At 41.1% G+C, this 20,594-nt stretch overlaps 1 protein-coding gene across 1 annotated transcript in view; it reads right to left on the bottom strand.

Moving 5' to 3' along the window:
• Positions 1-20,594, bottom strand: part of GABRG3 (gamma-aminobutyric acid type A receptor subunit gamma3) — a 530,598-nt gene that overhangs the window by 494,351 nt on the left and 15,653 nt on the right. The window contains exon 3 of the mRNA XM_084610241.1: positions 7,237-7,304. Coding sequence (XP_084466367.1) covers positions 7,237-7,304 — 68 coding nt within the window. The remainder of the gene's footprint in view (positions 1-7,236; positions 7,305-20,594) is intronic.

Genomic DNA, 20,594 nt, shown 5'->3' with positions numbered 1-20,594 from the left:
GCACTCTCTAGGAGGAAGGGAATGCTTATGTACTTTGAAGCCAACCCCCTGGTGAGGTTTGCATGTACTATTTCAAAGTGGATTCTCCAGGGACCAAGACACAAAGGATTTTTAGATAAATAGCCTAGTTTTAAACTGGCTCAGTACCTTCTTCCTGATCCAGCAAATGGATAGTATCTGTAGTCCCTGGAGGGCCCCATTTCTTAGAGCAGTTTTGGAAAAAACTGGCCCTGCCAGAATCCATGTTAGGGTTGAGGTGAATTCTGTTAAGCTTATTAACATGTTTAGGTTTCAGAGTAGCAGCCGTGTTAGTCTGTAGCTGCTAAAAGAACAGGAATACTTGTGGCACCTTAGAGACTAACAAATTTATTAGAGCATAAGCTTTCATGAGCTACACCCCACTTCATCAGATGCATAGAATGGAACATATAGTGAGCTATATAGGTTTAGGTTCTTTTAATAGGTTCTCTGATTTAGACCTGTTAATCATTTCTGAAGAGAAAGCAAGCAGGTGTCCATGGGTAACCTGTCTGTGCAGTTGCTCTGCACTATGATAGATGATAAAGAAATGTGTAATATATTTAAAAAAAACCTCAGTAGAGGTGTCGGGTGGAATACAGCTGTAATTGCAATTTTATTTGACAAGACGTTTGCCTTAGTACATTACATTGGACAGATGTTTCCATAGTTGCAAATGCTTCAATGGTATATTTACTTTGAGTAAACAGGTATAGAGACTAAACATGCAATTAGAAGTTCAGACTTTATTACAAGCCACAGATAGTATTTGAGAGGCAAGTGTATTTCAGACATCTTTAAAAAAATACCTAGGGTGGCTGGAGAAGAAAAGTGAGCATGTGGGGACTTTGAAATTGCAGTTCAAAGAAGTCTATCAATACATTAAGGGGCATACATGTGTAAAGGAGTGGCTTTTTTCTATAAAACTGAACTGTGAACAAAGAGGAAAGAGCATACATAAAAATATGAGGAAGCAGACTAGACAGTGGACAAAGAAGGTGGTGATAAAAAGTCCAAAAGAACACTACATACATTTTCAAATTGTATGAGAATAAATGTATGAGCATTTATCCAACGGATAAGCAATCGCTATGACTAGATAAGTATAGGTTCCTCACATTCTCAAACACTCTTTTTTACATGCAGCTGCACTGAAATAAGATTTTGGGCACTACGGCCACAGAGAGCTAGAGCTACAGTCTTTTCTCATCTCGGGCTGTGACCTCATCCAATCTCAGATACTAACCAAAATTAGGCATGTCCACTCTGTGCATACAGACCTGATTTGGTTTTATAGGGATTGAGTTGCCTATAGGGTGGTATTGTGTTTTTCTGCCTTACTGAGCTTCTTGAAGAGGAAGATGTTGGGGAACAAATACATTCAAGTATGTTTCCTGAATTATGTCTCAACGTCAATTTTCTCTGTTTCTAAATCAGGCACAAGTCTAGGTCATATCTGCAGAAAAGGCACCGTGTGGTGCCATGTTAAGCTTTAACACATATAAAGCAGCTTATGACCCTATGCTAGGGGTAGACTATTGTGTCACGGTCCAAATTTCTTGCTCAAGCTACAGTCAAGGTCCAGACTCCAAAGACTATAAAAATATGTAAATAAAAAGATTTCAGGGTCCACTCAAAAGCATCTGGCAGTCTGGATTTTGCCCTATGGTCTGCCTATTGACTATACCTGCCCTATGCGGTTACTGAAAAGAATGGGACTTGATGCTCAGGAAATCCATGCATCTGCATAATTTTTAAAATGTAGCACTAAAAATGACCAAATATTTTAAGGTATTAAAATTGTGATCTGGAATTTGAAAACTATACTTTGAAATATTGAAGAGGAAAAAAATTAACAGGAATGGTCCAACTCCTGAATGTTAATGAAAGTTAGCTTGCTTCACTAGGAGGGGGGGTCTTCTAAAAACTCTTTTTTTATTAAGACATAGCAATGCTCTTAAACAGTAAAGTTGAAAAAGTTCCTGTGAGACATCAATACCACATCTCGCAAGTCAGATTCTGTAATGAGATTTCACTGTGAAGTGGCCAGTGATAGGTTCCTGTAACTTCTGTATAAAAAGATAGGATAAAGTTAAGGGATATAATAATCACTTGGAAAGTTCTAATGTGGTTTTACATTAAATGCCTTGTGGCAGTTCCTTAGGCAGCCAGCTGATACATATTTTAAAGATCACAGTTCATGTTCCATTTTTTCCCAGTATGACATTTATAAAAATTGACTTTTTTAAAAAAAATGCTGCCCTAAAGATTTTAGATGGGTGTGGAGATTCTACATTTCAAATTGCTTTTGTGTAGCACTGGTTACTTCTGTCACTTTATGTAACCCTTCTACTGCTGGAAAAAAGATTTTTGAAGCCACCTGGACAAACTTCCTGCATCACTCCATTAGATTGATTTTCCATCTATCCTCAACTCCTTTCTGTTTTGACTGTGCTCAGTAATTCCTGCGCTATTTAATATTAGCTGTGTCCAGATTGCACCTCAAGGATCCCTCTTGCTGAGGGCCCCTGGACACAGATCCCACTGCCTTCATAGAACGGGGAAAGTCACCTCTATGGCACTGACCCAGGTCTGATAGGACCCTCTGTGGGGCCAATGATCTGCAAGTAGAAAGGTGGTCATGATCCCCTCCATGAGGGCTCCACTCACTACAGCTTGACATTGTAGTAACCCCTGAGTGGAACCTCTTCCTTTGTAGTTTTAAGGGCAGGAGACAGGTCCAAGACCAGGTGTTAACAGGGGCACTCTTTATATGGTCCATATTTTTATATATTACACAGACATCTGTATCTATAAAATAGAAGCCATGTTGACAGACCCACGGGAGAATAGCTGGGAATTAGTAGACAAACAGAAGGACTTGGCCTGTAGCTGACCCACAAAAACTTTTTAGAGAGGATACTGCTGCTCTTGGCACTAGTCTGGAGCAACCTTACAGTCAGGAGAGCACAAAGACTGCAGTAGTGTGCTATACCGATTTCCTCCTGTGCAAGGGCACAAAGGGAAGACTACCTTCCCAACACTGCACTCAGACAAGGCTAATCACTATCTGGCTCCTAACTATGCCTGTTTTCAGCCACAATACATCAATCTTGCTTACTATTTAAATGACTGTCCTGGGAGCTGCTTTTTGGCTGTATTGCATGCAGATGCAATAAATACAGTAGACTACTCAAACTGCAGCCCAAAATGGAAGGTTAGCTACTGGCCCAGTTTAATACCATACCAGTTAGACTTAGGGTGACCAGAGGGTCAGTGTGAAAAATTGGGACTGGGGTTGGGGGGGTAATAGGTGCCTATATAAGAAAGGCCCCCATAATCAAGGCTGTCCCTATAAAATTGAGGGATCTGGTCACTCTAGTTAGACTTCCTGCAGAAGAAAGTCCTTGAACATTTTCAGGACTGGATAGGATTGAGATAGGTTACTCAAGTTCCACTAGAGAGAAACTACTACCCAGGAGTTTGGGGGCACACATCAGACCACTAATTACATAGTTAACCCCTACCCATTCCAAGCCTACCTAGATGGTTTATAACTCACATCAAAGGGGTAATATATAAAAATGGATCTTGCTGGTTGGTTTTTCATGCTTACATTGAGAAAGCAGTGCCAAAAATTCAGGATTGCAATCAGAAATATTCTAAAGCTTCAATTTTATTAGTTCATGTTATGGTCAGGAAATTTAGATAGAATGCTTTTGTTTAGTTCCCAAACTCTAATCCATGCTCTGTGGGCAGAAAAGGACTAGCCCCATTTTAATGGTAGTAGAGCCAGAGGGATGATCACCCCTCATGAAGATTTAAGAAAGGAGCACAGCCTGGAGCTGTCTTACCTTTTCACCATGGCCCCGTCCATTGTGGGTATCCTCAGATACTTTAATGGAGATCCTGGGGCCAGTTGGGGAAGCATTGGTAGTGCAGTGAGTGAAGGGTTGGGCTGCTGGGGGCACAAAGCCTCCGTGCATATTGCCCTGACCGCCTGACACATCCAGGTATGTCTCTGGGTATCTTTCAAAGTCAGAGGACAAACTCTCCCCCCAGGAAAGATTCCTTAAGGGGATCCCTGGTGAGACAGCCCTGGGTTGAGTAGATTCGCTTTCCTATCATGGATGCAGCTATCCAAATTCAATTCATTTCATACTGTCTGTAGTAGTCATCTTTCATCAGTGGTTTCCTCGTTATTTCTCCATGTGAGGGAAAAAGGAATTAGCATTTATATTTGTCAAGGTTCCTTCCCCACTTTGAAGTTTGGGGTACAAATGTGGGGACCTGCATGAAAGCCTCCTAAGCTTACTTTTACCAGCTTAGGTTAAAACTTCCCCAAGGTACAAGCTATGTTACCCTTTGCCCTTGGTTTTCCACTGCCACCACCAAACGTTTCTCTGGGTTCCTGGGAAAGAGTTGTTTGGAAACATCTTTTCCCCAAAAAATCCTCCCAACCCTTGCACCCTACTTCTAGGGGAAGGTTTGGTAAAAATCCACACCAATTTGCATAGGTGACCACAGACCCAAGCCCTTGGATCTTAGAACAAAGAAAAGCATTCAGTTCTTGAAAACATTTTAATAGAAGCAGTAAAAAGAAAAAAAGATCACCTCTGTAAGATCAGGATGGTAAATACCTTACAGGGTAATTAGATTCAAAACAGAATCCCTCTAGGCAAAACCTTAGGTTACAAAAAGACAGGAATATTCATTCTATTCAGCACAACTTATTTTCTCAGCCATTTAAAGAAATCATAAATGTAACGCATATCTAGCTAGCTTACTTACTAAGTTCTAAGACTCCATTCCTGTTCTGTCCCTGGCAAAAGCCTCACCCAGACAGAGACCCTTTGATGTTCTCCCTCTTCCCAGCTTTTGAAAGTATCTTGTCTCCTCATTGGTCATTTTGGTCAGGTGCCAGTGAGGTTATCCTAGTTTCTTAACCCTTTATAGGTTAAAGGGTTTCCTCTGGCCAGGAGGGATTTAAAGGTGGTTAGCCTTCCCTTTATATTTATGACAATATTAATGTTTTATCATAAGCAGGACAAAGGTATGTACTTCTAACGAAACTTGATCTACAGAATTTGCTCAAATACTCAATTGAACAACTATTGCTCAGATTGCTTTCTAATTTAAGGAAGAGGGTTTTACCCCCTAGATTTTATCTACAGGATTAAATTACAGCTGAAACTTGATATACATGAGTGGTGTTTGAGCTCTAAGATAGCAATATACAATTTAACCTCAGAGTCGTGCAGGTTAAATAAAAAGCAACTAAGAGCTATGGTTGGAAGAGAAAAAGCCGGTTAACTCCTTTCCACCACCTGTTGGTGAGCTCATGCTTGAGATACTGAAGCAGATGGAATCTAGGATACTGGGCTAGATGGACCATTGATATGACCCAGTATAGAATATAAAAACATAAGAATGGTTAAGTGCCTACCTATGGCTTTAGAACACTAACTTTAGGCACCCAAGTTTTATATTTTTGGCTTTCATCTCTCACTCACTGACCACAGTAAAATTTTCTATTGATAACTGAGAAATTGACTTAAAAGTACTGCTGACTCACTTGAAGTGGGTTCTCTGATCCCCTTAGCTTGGACAGTTCCTATAAAATGTAATTAATCCATCTGCATCTTTAGCAGCTCAGAGCAGGATTTACAAGCCAGTTCAAGGAACAAGGAAGAACTAGATAAACCTTCCTAACCTAATAGGTCAGTAGTTACCTTCTCTCATTCCTCTTGTGCAGGGCACACACACAAGATATACTGTAGTAATGTGAGCCAGAGGAATGCATGCAGAAGAGATCCTCCTGTAGATACATCCCTCTGAATTGTAGTTGGAGGGTAAGATAATTACCAATTTAAGAACACAGATGCCTCTATTGTTTCACATTCTGTGCTTCAACTGAAGAAATATAACTAAATGTTTCACACTCACAGAATGTGACACTATGAGATGTTCCCAGTACTGATTATTTGTTCCATCTTCACTTGCCAAATCTCTCATTTGCACTGAGTGTCCTGTGTTAATGTATATTTTAAAAATCCAAGTCATTGAAAAAAGGCATTGGCATTCAAACTCAGAACAATGGTTTTGAAACTCAGCCCCCCCCCCCCCCCGTAAGCTAGAAGAATTACACTTGTTGAATGTTTATATTACAGTTGTGCCCACCAGAGTTGGCTAGGTTTTGAGCACATGATGGCATTCCACGTGTCTGCCCTGAAGAAAGTAGGAGATTAGACTTGATCAGATCAAAATATTAGCAAATCCCCCCCCCCCCATTCCTGAACCACATTAGGACAAATGTCATCCTTCCACACAATGGAGAGTGTTTGGAATCCATGAATTGAAGCTGAAAGTTGTGCACGCAAAAGCAATCCAAGCCTACATAACTATGTCAACATCAAGATAAAGAAACAATTTATAGCATGCATTTGTCACTGCAAAAACTGAGCCCTTTCCTGTATGTTAAGCCATCTGTTAACAGTGAGCTAGAAGAGAGTTTTATTTCTATGATTAGGTCCAGCATAAACCAGTGGTATCAGACACATCAGTGTCTCACATGCCTTCTGACAGTTCTGCATCCCTTGGCTCATGTCCACAGTACAACTAAAGATGACCTTTTCCCGCTAAAGTTCAAGGGGAAAACTGAAGGACACTATTCTCATTGATTTATAGTACAACACTGGAGATCTGATAAACTCATGTAAACGCACTGATCTAAAATTCATACTGATTTTGGTCCAGAGTTAACCCAACACTTATAAAGCCAAACCTTACATATATATTTCTATACAGGGACATATTGTCAATACCTGGCTTATTTTTAAGATAAACAGAAATTCTTCTACATAAAAATCAATTTAATTTTAATTTCCTAAATGATATTTAAGTGCCACTTGCAACATTTCCCTGAAAATGGTTTGTTCCATATGTCTTTCTGAACATCATAATTTTATCATTCAATATATAACAGCATTTTATGCCAGGCAGCACTCCGCATGATACTGCGGAGTTGGTTTATTTCTCCCAGGAATGACAAAAGAATTGTCTGAAAAGTAGAACTATATCTGCTGATATATTTCTCACTGCTCTCAATCAAAACATCTTAACCTAGTGACATTTCTCTTTCCCCCCTGCCCCTTCAAAACCAAGTATTGATGCCAAGACAAGCAGTCTAGATAAAATCATTGTTAACAAGACACTTACCATATTTATTGATGACACTGGGCCAATGCTGTTAACATAAATGTCAACATCAATAACTGTTGGTTTTACTGTGGAAGAAAACAAAAGGCAGCATTTAATACTACCCTGTGGAGGACACAGCTCATCATGTTAAACTTTTTCATAATTACAGATACCAGTCTTTGGTTAAAACCAAAAAACAAACAGCTGATACATTTTGAAGAGCTGGCAAGATTCCTTTCTATTATGCTTGGTGCATATGTACTCCCTGCTGTAAATTATAGCCTCCATCACTTTCTCTTTATGATCTGTTTATCTCAGTACCAGCATGGAAAACAGACTTTGTGGTTACACAGTGGCCCAGATTCAGAAACTGGGCACAAGCCATCCAAACCGATTCAACTTACAATTTCTTCCAGTCCCCTCCTCACATAAACTACACCACCTTCCCCCATGTGCTTGGCTACTGCAAGAAACTCCTTCTAGACTTGTCTTTTCTACACAAGAAAGTTGCACTAGTTTAACTTAAAAATAGCTAAGCACTTTTAAAGCCTCATTTATTGTTTGCATTCTACATGCAAACAACATATTATCTACATTCTAGACAATACTTAATCCTGCCTTGAGTGTAGGGGACTGGACTAGATGACCTCTTGAGGTCCCTTCCAGTCCTACACTTTATGCCTACAATGGGCTAAATTCAGAAATGTGGTCTAAGGTAGGGATCCCTTAGAGATAGTAATTATCCTACAACTGGTGTCTGAATTGGTGTAACTTGCATGCTGAGGAGATAGAAGGTGTAAGTTAAAGTAGGATGGGAACAACCCACTTAAAGTAGCCCTTCCTTAAAGCTTAGCTTCTAGCCATGTAGCCTATATCAGTACTGATGCTCTTAGTCATCAGCAGAGTGAGGTAAGTAATAGCTTTAAGGTGGCCTGCTAATGAACCAAATCACATCTCAGTTTAGCCCCCTGAGTCTGAGGGAGCCTAAGGGTTTGTTTACATGAAAGCTGCACCAGCCTACCTAAATGTGATTTTAAACCAGTGTAAAAGGCTATGTGGACAATCTTATTTGGGTTTAAATCAGGCTTATTTTGAGTCAGTCAATTATGACTCAGTCAAATCTAAGCAAAAAAGGGGGCAGGATTGCTCTGGCTGAACAAAATCAGTTTATATTGATTTTTTTAAGTTGTGCTTATTTCAGTACTTAAGCAACAGCCAATTCCTGTTTGGTCAATCACGAATACAATAAACTTGTAAAAACAGAAGTTTCTATGAAGATACAAAAGTAACATTAAAATGATCAGAAATAGAAACCCAAAGACAATAATCCCTGCCTAAAATCCATAAAGTGATTATGTACTGTTAGAAAAGTGTGGTATGAGGCAGTTTGGGTTATTTAAGGTCATGAATTTTATCACCATAAGTCAATTCTTTAGGCAAAATTTAAATCCTGCCTACAGCAATCAAAAGGAAATCTGAACTCAGTTGAATGCACACAACTGATGTAATGTAACTCTAATTGTACCTAGCTGATAACAAAATAGGAGTCTAACTGCTCCTAGCAAGGAGGCTGGCTTCAAACTGCAATAATAGGTAGAACTGTAGAAAGCTACAATTGACATAATTTAGGTAAGGATTGGAAGTAGCAGGGAAGCACAAGCAGTTTTATTTAGATATTACATGTGGGCAACAAGACCCTGACACTGCAAAGACGTATGTACACACAACATTACACACCGAATAGTTCCACTGAAGTCTGTGGAACTAGCCAAAGTGCATGCAAGTCTCTGTAGGATTGGGGACTAAATGATCATGCATTGTTTTGAATCCACTTTTAGTTACACTATATAAATATGCTATAATTTACTGAATTAACTGAGTCAAAATCTGCTGGTATAAAAGGCCCATTTAAACCAGTGGAGAATGTGGCCTTCTATGTTTCATGAATGCTCCAGATGGTTTATAAACAGAAGAGAATAAGAAGACTGCTGATGTCATATCAGTGACAGTCAGGGTCCAGACTCAGATTTCCCCATAAAACCCCCGAATTCCAAATTAAAAAGGAGCCTGCTAAATTACATCTCCTAGTTTAGGAGAAGATGGGATGCTTCCGGGAACGAGATTGTATCTTCTGCCACTACCAAGCAAAAGAAGTGCCACATGTTTCTACAAATGTTGGAGAAATGCAATTGGTTCTGCTGTTAAAAAGCATAGCTTCTGTAGAGCCTGGATGCCTCAGGGTTGGAAATGTTCATAAAAACTCCACAGGTGCAGATATTTAGATTTGTTACGGTAAGAGTTTAACTCTGGGATACCCAATGCCTTCTGAAATGGAAGGTTCTAGGATTATTGCACTAAAAAAGAAAGAGTATGCTGTTAGCAAAAAGCCAGCTGGGTCTCAACTGTTTCTATATACAATGTCTACAAAAATTCTCCCAAGACTCATTTTCAAACTAAACTGAGTTTAATGGAGAGGAGAGAGTTACATTAGCAATTATTTCAGTAAACTTATTCCATTCTGGCTGCACCATGTGTTCACAGATGCACATCTTAATGTATTGATTTTGCCTTGTCTAGAGCTGTTAAGCTGCTGATGGAGCCTTCTTTCTTGTCTTAAAGAATCAGACCTCACAGACCTTGAGCAAGCAACCAACATTTTTATACCACACTAAAAACAGACAGTAAGATTACAGATGGGTACTCCACCTCTTCAGAACAGTTGTCAGAAGAATCAGACCGAAATAGTTCTAAAGAGCTTTCAAAAAACCTAGGGAAATTCCCGACAGAACCAATCATATGCATCATATGTATCATATGCAGACGTGTGATTAAAAGTTGTCAAGAGATATATCGGTGTTCTCAAATGAAGGTTTTTGACACATTGTTTATTCTAGCAGTTACTTTTGCTAAGACAACACAAATGAGTCCAAATTACAGCAGTGTAATACTGACAAAGTACTGCCATACTATAGTATTTAGGGTTATTTAATGGCTTAACATATGTATTTTTTACTTTTCAAACATCCTGGCGTTAAAGGGAATTTATAAAGCTGATCAAAATATCTGCAAAATTAAGGTTATGTCAGGAAAGTACTAAGTGTATATATCATACAATTCCCTTCAAATATCACTGCAGAGAAATTCTGCTCTCATTCATACCAGTGAAAGAGTCATACATCCACTGGTTTCAGTGAAGTTGTACTTCAGAATTACACTGGTATAAACCCAGCAGAATTTGACATATCTATACTGTGTGGACCTGATTGCCCATTGAAGTCAATGGGCAGGCTTCCTACTCACTTCACTGGGCTCTGGATCAGTCCCTGGGTATGTTTACACTGCAGTGTAAGACCAGGGTTTGAACTCAGGCTCAAGACTAACCCCACCTTCTCTTTACACACAAATTATGCTAACCTAGGGTTAGGACATAGGGTCCCAGGACCCCACAGGGGTGGAGGACCCAAGCCAGGACCCAGGGTTCAAGCCATAGTCCTTTGCAGTGTAGATGCAGCTGCACTGGACTTGTCCTCTGGAAGTCTGCCTAGAAGTATTCCCCCAATCCCATGGACCAATGTTTTGTCCTCCAGACAGTAAGGTTTAGTGGACAGTCAAGTTTTCCCCCACACTGCAATATGAACACAAAGTCTGGGATATGGGTGGTTGGACTGGGGCCCACCTAATGGAGGGTAGATCCTGGAGCCCTAGGCTGGGACCCAGGGTTCAACAATTCCTAGTCTTGGGTTACAAATTTGTAGGTGCGCAAACCCAGGGTCTGCTAACTCAAGTTCTACTAACCTGGGCTTATGTTGTACTGTTGACAGAAGCCCTATGTCATGATGGCTAATTAGATGGCAAATTTAAATTTCTATTTGACAGCTGGTTCTTTTCTATAAATATCTTCATACTTCACAGGAAAACTGCGGGGTATAAGATTCTGATCACTTATTTTTCTAAGTTAGTATTTTAAAGGAGGTTGCTACTTAAGATCTCAAGACTATTGTAGCTGCCACTCAGCCATTGTGCCCATGTCAGCAATTCCATGACTATGAGACCATAGTTGGGTATTTTCTACAGAAAGTTCACAAAAAAATCTCAATATTTGAAACCTATGGAGATAAAATGTATGTTGCTGCACAGGGCTCATGAATATGTAAAAATCTCCCTCACTGGAAGTTTAACATGAATAGAACTAGGTGAAATATTTCAAAACTTTATTTTTCATGGGAATTTTAATGTTATAAAATGTCCACCTTTTCTTTTTTGCTATTAGTCAAACAGTCCAAATCTTAAATTATCCTACACTTTCTTCAGAACTTTGATGCACATATTATGTATCAGTAATTAAATCATTTTATTTTAAAATAAAATGCTACGTTTTTATTCCTAAAAGTGCATATAGTCATGTAACCAATGTATAAACATTATATAATCCCAGCTCCAAAAAACCAATCTGGATTCCAAAGTGCCAAACTTCCACAGGAGTTCTGCATGCAAAATGCTAGCAGGATTAGACCCACAGTAATTAGATGCTCTTGGAAATCATTCTGTAATATTCCAAATTATCTGATCATTCAAAGAGTAACCAATTACCTCATACATTGCTACTTTTAGACTGTGGTAAGGTTGTAGTTTAATTACCCTATGATTGAGTAATGATTAGAGCTAGAAGACTGACTTTTGGTTCACTGGTAATTCTCAAAACAATTCAATCTGAATTCATTTTTTATTTTTGGCAAATCACCTACCCCATCCTCACACACCATTCACAAACCAGGAGGAAAGTCCTTTTGTGACTCTAGCCTGAAAATATTTTCTTCCACAATTATTCAGCAGATTTGAGTCAAATCAGTGGATTGTTTCAGTCAATCCAAAACTACAGGTTTTGGCAAATAAATTATTGATCTGAAAATGTTGTCTGGCTCTAGTGGTACTGTATTCTCATATATTTACATGTTTGTCCCTTTAAAATAAGTTGCTACCCCCTACCAAAATGTCTTTATAAGAATGCCTAGTAAGTATAACTAATTTTTAAATGGTGTTGGGCAATGTGGGATACCTATTCACTCATACAGCTCAAGACTTCACCTCTATTTTATTGGACCAACTTATCCCATTCCAGCAAACACATCTGTGATGCTGGCAGACCTGGTGCCAGCTCATGCCAAGGTCCCTAGGCCTCACTGAACGTGGACAAATGTAAAGCTGGAAACCAGTTTGGCTCGCCTGAGCGTTAGTATTGTTAAAATAGATATTAGGCTTATAAAGTGTGGTTAGTATTTAGACTTTATGAAATGCTTCTAAATTGTTGCATGCATTAATCTTACTTATAATATCTGTGTCATGTTCTAAGGCAGTGGTTCTCAAACTAGGGCTGCCGCTTGCTCAGGGAAAGCCCCTGGAGGGCCGGGCCGGTTTGTTTACCTGCCGCATCTGCGAGTTTGGCTGATCGCGGCTCCCAGCCAATGGAGGCTGCAGGAAGCAGGGTGGGCCGAGGTATGTGCTGTCCGCCCTTCCTGCAGCCCCCATTGGCCTGGAGCAGCAAACTGCGGCCAGTGGGAGCCATGATCTGTTGAACCTGCAGACACAGCAGGTAAACAAACCGTCCCGGCCTGCCAGGGACTTTCCCTGAACAAGCAGCGGAACCTAGTTTGAGAACCACTGTTCTAAGGTAATATTAAAATGTTTGTTCTGTAGCTATAAAAATATTTGATCAAACTCAACCCTTAGAGTCAGGCAAGAAACATTACACCAAGTGTGAAATACTAGTTTACCACAAGAGGGGTCATCTCCTGCCCAACAGAAAGAAGCCCATAAACACCAGACTAACTGCTGTAAAACATCAGTGGACAAAAGACTTGGCTGATTGCTTCCCCCCCAAAGAAGAAAAAAGACACACAAATACTTGTTGCATCACAGCTTGAACTCTGGGGGAAAGGAATAAAAATCCTTGTCAAGAAGAAAGTAGGCCTATGTTCCTTGGACTTCAGGGAGAGGGTCAGACTTCTAAGTGTAAGCAAGACATCCCCAGCTTTGTAGCTTGGGTTAGCCCTAATGGATATATTAAGTGTGCATATTACAGCAGCTTCTATCATCTTTGAAACCCAAGACTGACTCATTTGGGTGTGTATGCTCACCTGCCTTAACCTTGTAAATAACATTTCTTTTCTGAGTTAATAAATCTGTAGTTTATTACAGGACTAACTACAAGTACTGTCTTTGGGGAGATATCTAGGATGCAATTGCCTGGTCCCTTGGGACTGGGAGTAACTGGACTATTCTTATGATTTTTGATGTAAGAAAACATCTTGGTGGCAAGATAACATGGAGTCACAGACAGTCCAATCTAAGGCTGTAGTCATGCCTGAGGAGATTGCACTTGTTACTTGGTTGAAAAAATGTAAGTACAGAACTCTCAGCCAGTTTGGAGTCTGTGCCCCGATTTTTTAACAGTCTCACCTGAAATTGGCACTCATTGCTGTGAGCCATTCTAGACAGCTTGACGATATCAGTGGGGAATGCTAATGAGAAAAAACTGATTTTAACTCAGAATTCTTGACTTGCTTTTCTTTTGTGGGAGGAGTTAGTGTTTTCGGACAAGAAGCAGGGGACATAGCCTTTCATTGCCTAGAGTGCAAGGATGGAGCCTCTGTCTTCATGGATTGAAGACCTCAATCTGAAGGACTCTGAAACATTGTTGTGTAGTGGTAGCCCCCTTCCAGGTCACTCCTAAATTACTGCATGCTGGAGATATGTTGCTGCAGTTTTTATCACAGTAAAATCCACAGCAATGATGCAGGGAGACCTGGCGGGTTCTGAGTGGAACAGTTAATGCCCATGAGAAAAGTGAGCAGTAATGAAAAATAAAGAGAAATAGAAAAATGGATTCAGATTGGCAGAGAAAAATTAGCCAAGGTTGTCATTTGGAGGAGAACTAGCTGAGTGCAGATCATTCAGCATGAGTGTATTTAATAGCAAACTCAGGTGCTAGTAGTTCTTGCAAAGTCATCATGCCGACTGAATGATGCCTCACAGCACAGCTCCCATGATCTGTGGAGACAATCCTTGTCTCATGGTGCTTGTGATTTTTCTCAGTTATCAACATGAAAGTAATTTACTTTTTCCACTTAGTAATTGAAGTGTTGTGGTCTTTTTGATAAGAGAGGACTGGGGGAGAAGAGAGAAATGGTCATTAACATTACAGCTGTAGGCCTACACCCACAAAAAAAGGACTAAGGCATTGCAACAGTGTGTCAGAGACTAACCTTTAGGAACCTAGAAAGGTCACAGATGTAACACTGCAATCCACACAGGCTGACTTAGGCACCTAGGATCCCCATGCAATTGATGAGGAGAAATAGGCATCTTAGTTGAGATGCCTAAACTAGCCCATAGGAGATACTCAACCCCGGTGTGGGGGGGGGGGGAAGAAGAGGGGGAATGGGTGCTTGCCTCTCCCCCATAGGTCAGCACTTATCTCTCTCTACTGGGCAAGCAACAAGTGGGAACCTGTCTCTTAGAATCAAGCACCTTAGGCACCTAGGTGGTTTCTCACAGGAATGAGTTAGGCGCCCAGGTCACTTCACACAAAACAGTCAGTGGAGGAGGTAGTGCCACACACCTTATAACTTTTAACCCAATGTTAGAGCATGCACCTACATTCTCTCTCTGTTCACTCCCCAGCCTGCTGCCTACTCATCTCTCACAGGCTCTCTTCTCCAGCCTTCTTGCTTCAGTGTACACCCCTCCCTCAGGGCCAGGCTCCAAGGGTCAGACTCTTTTCCTGCATTCCTACCGTCCCTCTCTAATGCACAGAGAAAGGGGCTACACACATGCTCACTATAACTTTCTTGTGACAGCTTCCTGGCTTTATACTAGCCCAGCCCATTCCTGCTCAGGTGAGCTTCATCCTAATCCTCTCATGTGGGACCTATCATACTAATTGGTCCTCTCTGCACTTCATTAATCCTTTCAGGATTGGTGTGGGGTGAACACCCTCTCACAGAGACTCTCTGCTCAAATCCTTTCTCCCCCTCTGGTAAAGATGGGGGGATTCAACCGGTGTCGCCCACATCCCAGATAAATGCTTTAATTACTGAGCTAAAAGATATAAGATGGGCAGCAGCAGCAGCAGCTCCTCCCCCCCTCCACTCCCCCTTCAGCTATATTTTGAATGGGACCTGATCTGATCAGCAGCCTCTGAGCAAGCCTAACAGATTGGGCCTCAAATGCATTCATTCCCTAGTTCACAGATTGCTCTGGGGCTTTGGAAGGATATAGGCATCCAGACACCAGAGCATGAACTTATTGAGTTCGCGGGGGTGGTCGGGCACAGGAGCAGAAACTTGGGACTTATCTACATGGTGCATGAGAGGGGTGTGAGTTCTAATGCACACCAATGCACACCATTAACACAATCTAGGGAACTTTTAGTGTACACCAGCGGGGTCTACTCAGGCTTCATAGTGCTTTTCACATTGGTGCATGTTATAATTTATATCCTTCTTGTCCACATTGCTGCACCATGCAGACAAGACCTTAGGTGGTGAGGGAACTTTTACCCTGAAAATGTAGGCACCTATAGGTGGATTATGGGTTTGTGGGCCCTGGGCCACAGCAAGTGGGGGCCCCTCCCCACACCTTCCGCCTGCAATCCCCACCTGGCATTCCTGCTGGGGAGCGGAGTTGGGGTGTGGGGGCTTCCTCCACCTGCCCGGTGCTCCTGCCAGGGAGCAAGGTCAGAGTGACCATTTTTCCAGGGCCCCCCAATTGGCCAGGGCCCCTGGGCACAGGCCCCATTGGCCCAGTGGCTAATCCACCACTGTAGGCACCAAGTGAGTATAGGTGTCTGCCAGAATCTGCAGGAGTTTCATGGATTACAATGAAGCCTAGACTGGGATTTAGGTGCCTAAATCTGGGTTTAGGCACCTAAGTACCTTTGTGGATGAGGGCCATAGACATTACATACTTTATGTGGTCATTATTATCCTAGCCTAGCAAAAATAGCTAGATAAATGGGGGTTACTGGAACATTAAGTGTTCCATTAATGCAGTAACATTCTTACAATGAGTACCCTATGTGTGCAGTTTTGTAACACTGACAAAGGATGCTTGGCCCAACAAAGTAATTTGTTACTTTGACCATTACTTGCATTTTTTTAATTGTAAGGTGCAAAATGGGCTGTGCAATATAAATCAAGTGAGATAATGGTGAATGATTAAATGGGAATGAAGAACTAGGTGGGTTGAGTTTCTTCTAGACTTCCTAACCTTTGAGATTTTTAGAGTTGAAGAATTTTTTGTACAGAAAGTGTTCACATAGCAAGACCTTCTCTGATTTTTCTTTTGTTTGTTTTTGTTTTAAGAAGCTCTGGTAGTAGGAATCACCTCTGATTAGGAGCACAGGTCACCGAGCTCCTCCGTACCTTACAAACTAATAAAACCGCATCAAGCAGGTGAATTACATATGAACCCAACATTCTTAGTCATTATATTGTACAGCAAGTACCTCATGCCTGGTAAACATATCATTCCGTCACCAAACAGCTGCATTCTAGCATGTTGTCCTCACTGGTAACACATCATGCTTCAGGCACACTCTTAAAAGGGAAGGTCTGGCACATGTTGTAATATGCTGTACCATTGAGACCAGGTCCTCCTCTGGTGTAAATGGACATAGTTCCACCAACTGCATGAGTTTTACCTTTCACATACCCGGCATTTCTACTAAAGGACTAAAGCTTTTTGTTTATTTTGCGGACTCTAATGAAGCTACACTGGTTTACACCAGATTAAGATTTTACAGAATGTGTTCTGTGTTAATCTAGTATTGTCAGGTCATACACATTTATACAAAACGATGATGTCAGCACATTTTCCTGATTCACAGGAGCCTTTTCCACGTCTCAGTAACTTCTCTGAACAATACCAGTATCCATCGGCAGTTATTGATGCAGTGCTCAGTTTGTTGGGCTCAGTGTATTGTCTTTAGATTTACAAAATTAGACTTTCTCACATCCAGTTGGTTTTGAAGCAACATATTCATGAATCCATTGTAGCGGAGACAGACCAAGAATAGATTATAGTGATTTTACCAACATAATTGGAGTGCTACTTCAAACATGAGGAACACGCGGGTGCTTTGCCCAGGTAATTGTTTATTTCTCAGTTCAGCCCTTTCACTGACCTTCCGTAGCAAAATATAGCAGCTGCTGCTGTTACGCATGTTGGGGGTGTTTTTACCATTGTTGGTTAGGGATCCCAGGCAGCAAAGCTTCTGCACGGGGTGGCTGGGAAATCCATCTTTCTTCCCTCCAAGATTCTCCGGTTGTTCTTATTTAAATCTGGTTCTATCCCACACTCTAGCCACCTTTTCAGGAGTGCCCGGGAATGTGAATTATCCAGGGAGCACAAATGGCACTTGTGTTCTTTCCATTCACTCCCTCCTGCACCCTAAATGGCTGCCACATGCTATGTTTCCAACTCCTTGCAGGAGAGAAGACAGCTTTTATTCCTTTCCCTTCCCCCACCCTGTTCAAAGGGTTAGTCTTCCAAGAGGTAATTATGCCTGTTTTAGGCATAGTCCTCTCTTTCTCCACTACTTTGCATAGACTGCGAGCTCTTTGGGAAAGAAACCATCTTGTTCTGTGTTTGTGCAGTGCCTAACACAATGGGGCTATGGGTCCTAAGTGCTACTGTAATAGTTATATTAAAAAACCCATCTTAAATCCCTCTCTTCTTCCCACATGAAGATTCCTCTTGATATCTGTGATGCTGGCAGACCAGGTCCCAGCTCATGCCAAGGCCCCAGGCCTCACTGAATGCTGACAGATGCATAGCTGGAAAACTGTCTGGCTTACCTGTGTTAAAATAGATGTTAAGTTGATAAGAATGTGTTTAGTGTTTAGACCTTATGAATGGCTTGTAGGATGCTTCATGCATTACTCTCACTTATCTGTATACCATGTTATAGAGCGATAGCAAACGTTTGCATTGTAAACCTCTAATTGTGTAACTCACCAAACAGGAAAAAAGCATTAATGAAAGTACTCGCCCTGCACAAAAAAAGGCCCATTGAAAACAAAGGAGCCATTGTGTAGCATCAAAGGACAGAGACCTTGTTGATTGTATTCCTCACTCACTCTAAGAAGGGGAGATCTGCATATGAACTCATTCCATCAGTTTGGGCTCTGAGGTGAAGGGAATAAAAATCCCTGACAAGGATAAACTCGGTTCTCTTTGCTGCTTGGACTGTAAAGGGGCAAGAATCGCCAAGCATAAGCAAAAGACCCCTTGGCTGTTTTTGGCTGGGTTAGCCCCAAAGGACATATAGAATCTATTTATGATAGAAGTTTCTATTATCTGTTGAAAGTTAGGAGTGATACTTATTTGAGTGTGTGTGTTACTTTCTTTAATCTTGTAAATAACATTTCTTCTCTTAGTTAATAAAATCTTTAATTTATTACAGGACTAGCTACAGGTGTTGTGTTTGGTTTGAGATCTCAGATACAATTGATCAGGGGTAAGTGACTGGTCCTTTGGGACTGGGAGTAACCTGAATATTGTTGTGATTTTTGGTATAAGGGATCATATCACATAGCCAAGCTTGCCTGTGTGGCAAGATAGACAGGAATGTCCAAGGGGCTGTCTGTGGCTCCATGGTAAGATTATTATAGTGCTTTGGGAGTTCACATTTATGACTGGGTTGGTGAACTCTAATTATAGAACATACCACCAGTTTAAGGTTGTTGCCCTGCTTCTTAACAGTCTGCCCTGGGGTTGGCACTCTTGCTCCTGAGTCACTCCAGATAGCGTGACAATAGCATCTCTAGTACTTACACACTTGCTTGCTCTAGAAGTGTAACTAGAAGGAATTGCAAAAAGAAAAGGAGTACTTGTGGCACCTTAGAGACTAACAAATTTATTTGAGCATGAGCTTTCATGAGCTACAGCTCACTTCATCGGATGACTGGATGGAATTGGGAGAATGGAGGAATTGGGAGAACTGGGGTGTATATGTGATCCTGGATTGACAACTCACGTCTTCTTGCTTCCTTGTAGGGGATGCCTCAGTGTTGTCTGCCTTTGTCATAGGAGGCCCCAAGAGAAGCCTAGCACTGATTAGTAATAATTTTATCTGCTCCGACAGAGATATGACAAAGCTGTCTCTCCAATATGATCTAGAAAATATTTTGATCTGTGATGCAGTCAGCAGCTCCCTACCATTATGTCTGGGGTGGCATAGCTGGAGCTGATTTAAAGAATCAGGTCTGGCAATCAGCAGCTGACAGAAATCGAGGCAAACCAAACAGAAGCAGTAGTTTGTAGTGCACTTCAGGGTGCATTTTTGTTTGGCACTCCAGGAAGGCTGAACAGGCTGAGGAAAGACTCCAATATAGTTTGAGCAGTAAAGATTATAATTTGTGTAGTGCTTAAAATGCAGTTCTAGTCTAAAGATTGACTTAGTAAAAGTGTTGTCTTCTCTGTTAACAGATCTGCTCTCTGTGTGTCTTCAGAAACTGCTTACTTTAGTTACAATCAGATGTATTTAAATTCTTTTTTTCCCTGTAAATCCTTGTGAAGCCAGCACAGCAAAGAGTGACAGAGATGGATCTGATTCCTCCTTGCACATCGTCAACAGAATATCTTACCAATTTCCATTAGCTACACTTGTGCAAACCCACTAAAGGCAAATGGGAGTTGCACAGCTGGCTAAGGGGCTATTTCTGCCTGCAGAACCTTTCCTACTAGTCATGAAAAGCCAAAGGGGGAGGAAAGAACGCAACTGGATGAATAATCCAGGTTGAGTTTGTGGGGCCAACATTTTTACTTTTAAATGGAGCACGTTGGTTGGGACTCATGGGTACCCAAGGGATGGGTACCAGAAACTGTGAAGGCTCAAATATGCAAAGGGAATGGAGGAGGCAGCCAGGGGGCTAGTGTCTGTGCAGAGGAGATGGGAACCCAGACAGTGGTGGAATGAGGTGGTGAGTCTTTAAAAAAAAAAAAAAAAAAACACAAACATAAGGCCTTGAGCACTCGAGAGCCTGCCCTTGTAGGACTGTCTACCTAGCTCCACCAACACCAATGCTAGCATAAGTGGGACGAGACTCAAATTTGCTAGTTAAAGATAGCATTGTCCCCATGTTTGAGACGGCCCTCATGAACTATATTTGTAAAATCAGTATAATCCATTCTTGTTTTTTCTCAGCTAAAATGGATTCATGAATGAATTTCCTTGAAGTCAATTCCTTGCCCACTTGTAATTTTTTAATTACAACTTATAAAACCAGCTCTTGTGAAGAAAAGCGATAATAAAACAAGGTGATAAACTATCTCAGGTACACAAGGCCACCTTTGCATGTGGCAAGAACTGATCC

This window comes from Lepidochelys olivacea (genome assembly GCF_965140295.1).
Source record: "Lepidochelys olivacea isolate rLepOli2 genome assembly, chromosome: 1".
Classification (NCBI taxonomy): domain Eukaryota; kingdom Metazoa; phylum Chordata; order Testudines; family Cheloniidae; genus Lepidochelys; species Lepidochelys olivacea.
The sequence above is the reverse complement of the archived record's forward strand: the minus strand, read 5'-3'. Positions and strand labels throughout refer to the sequence as shown.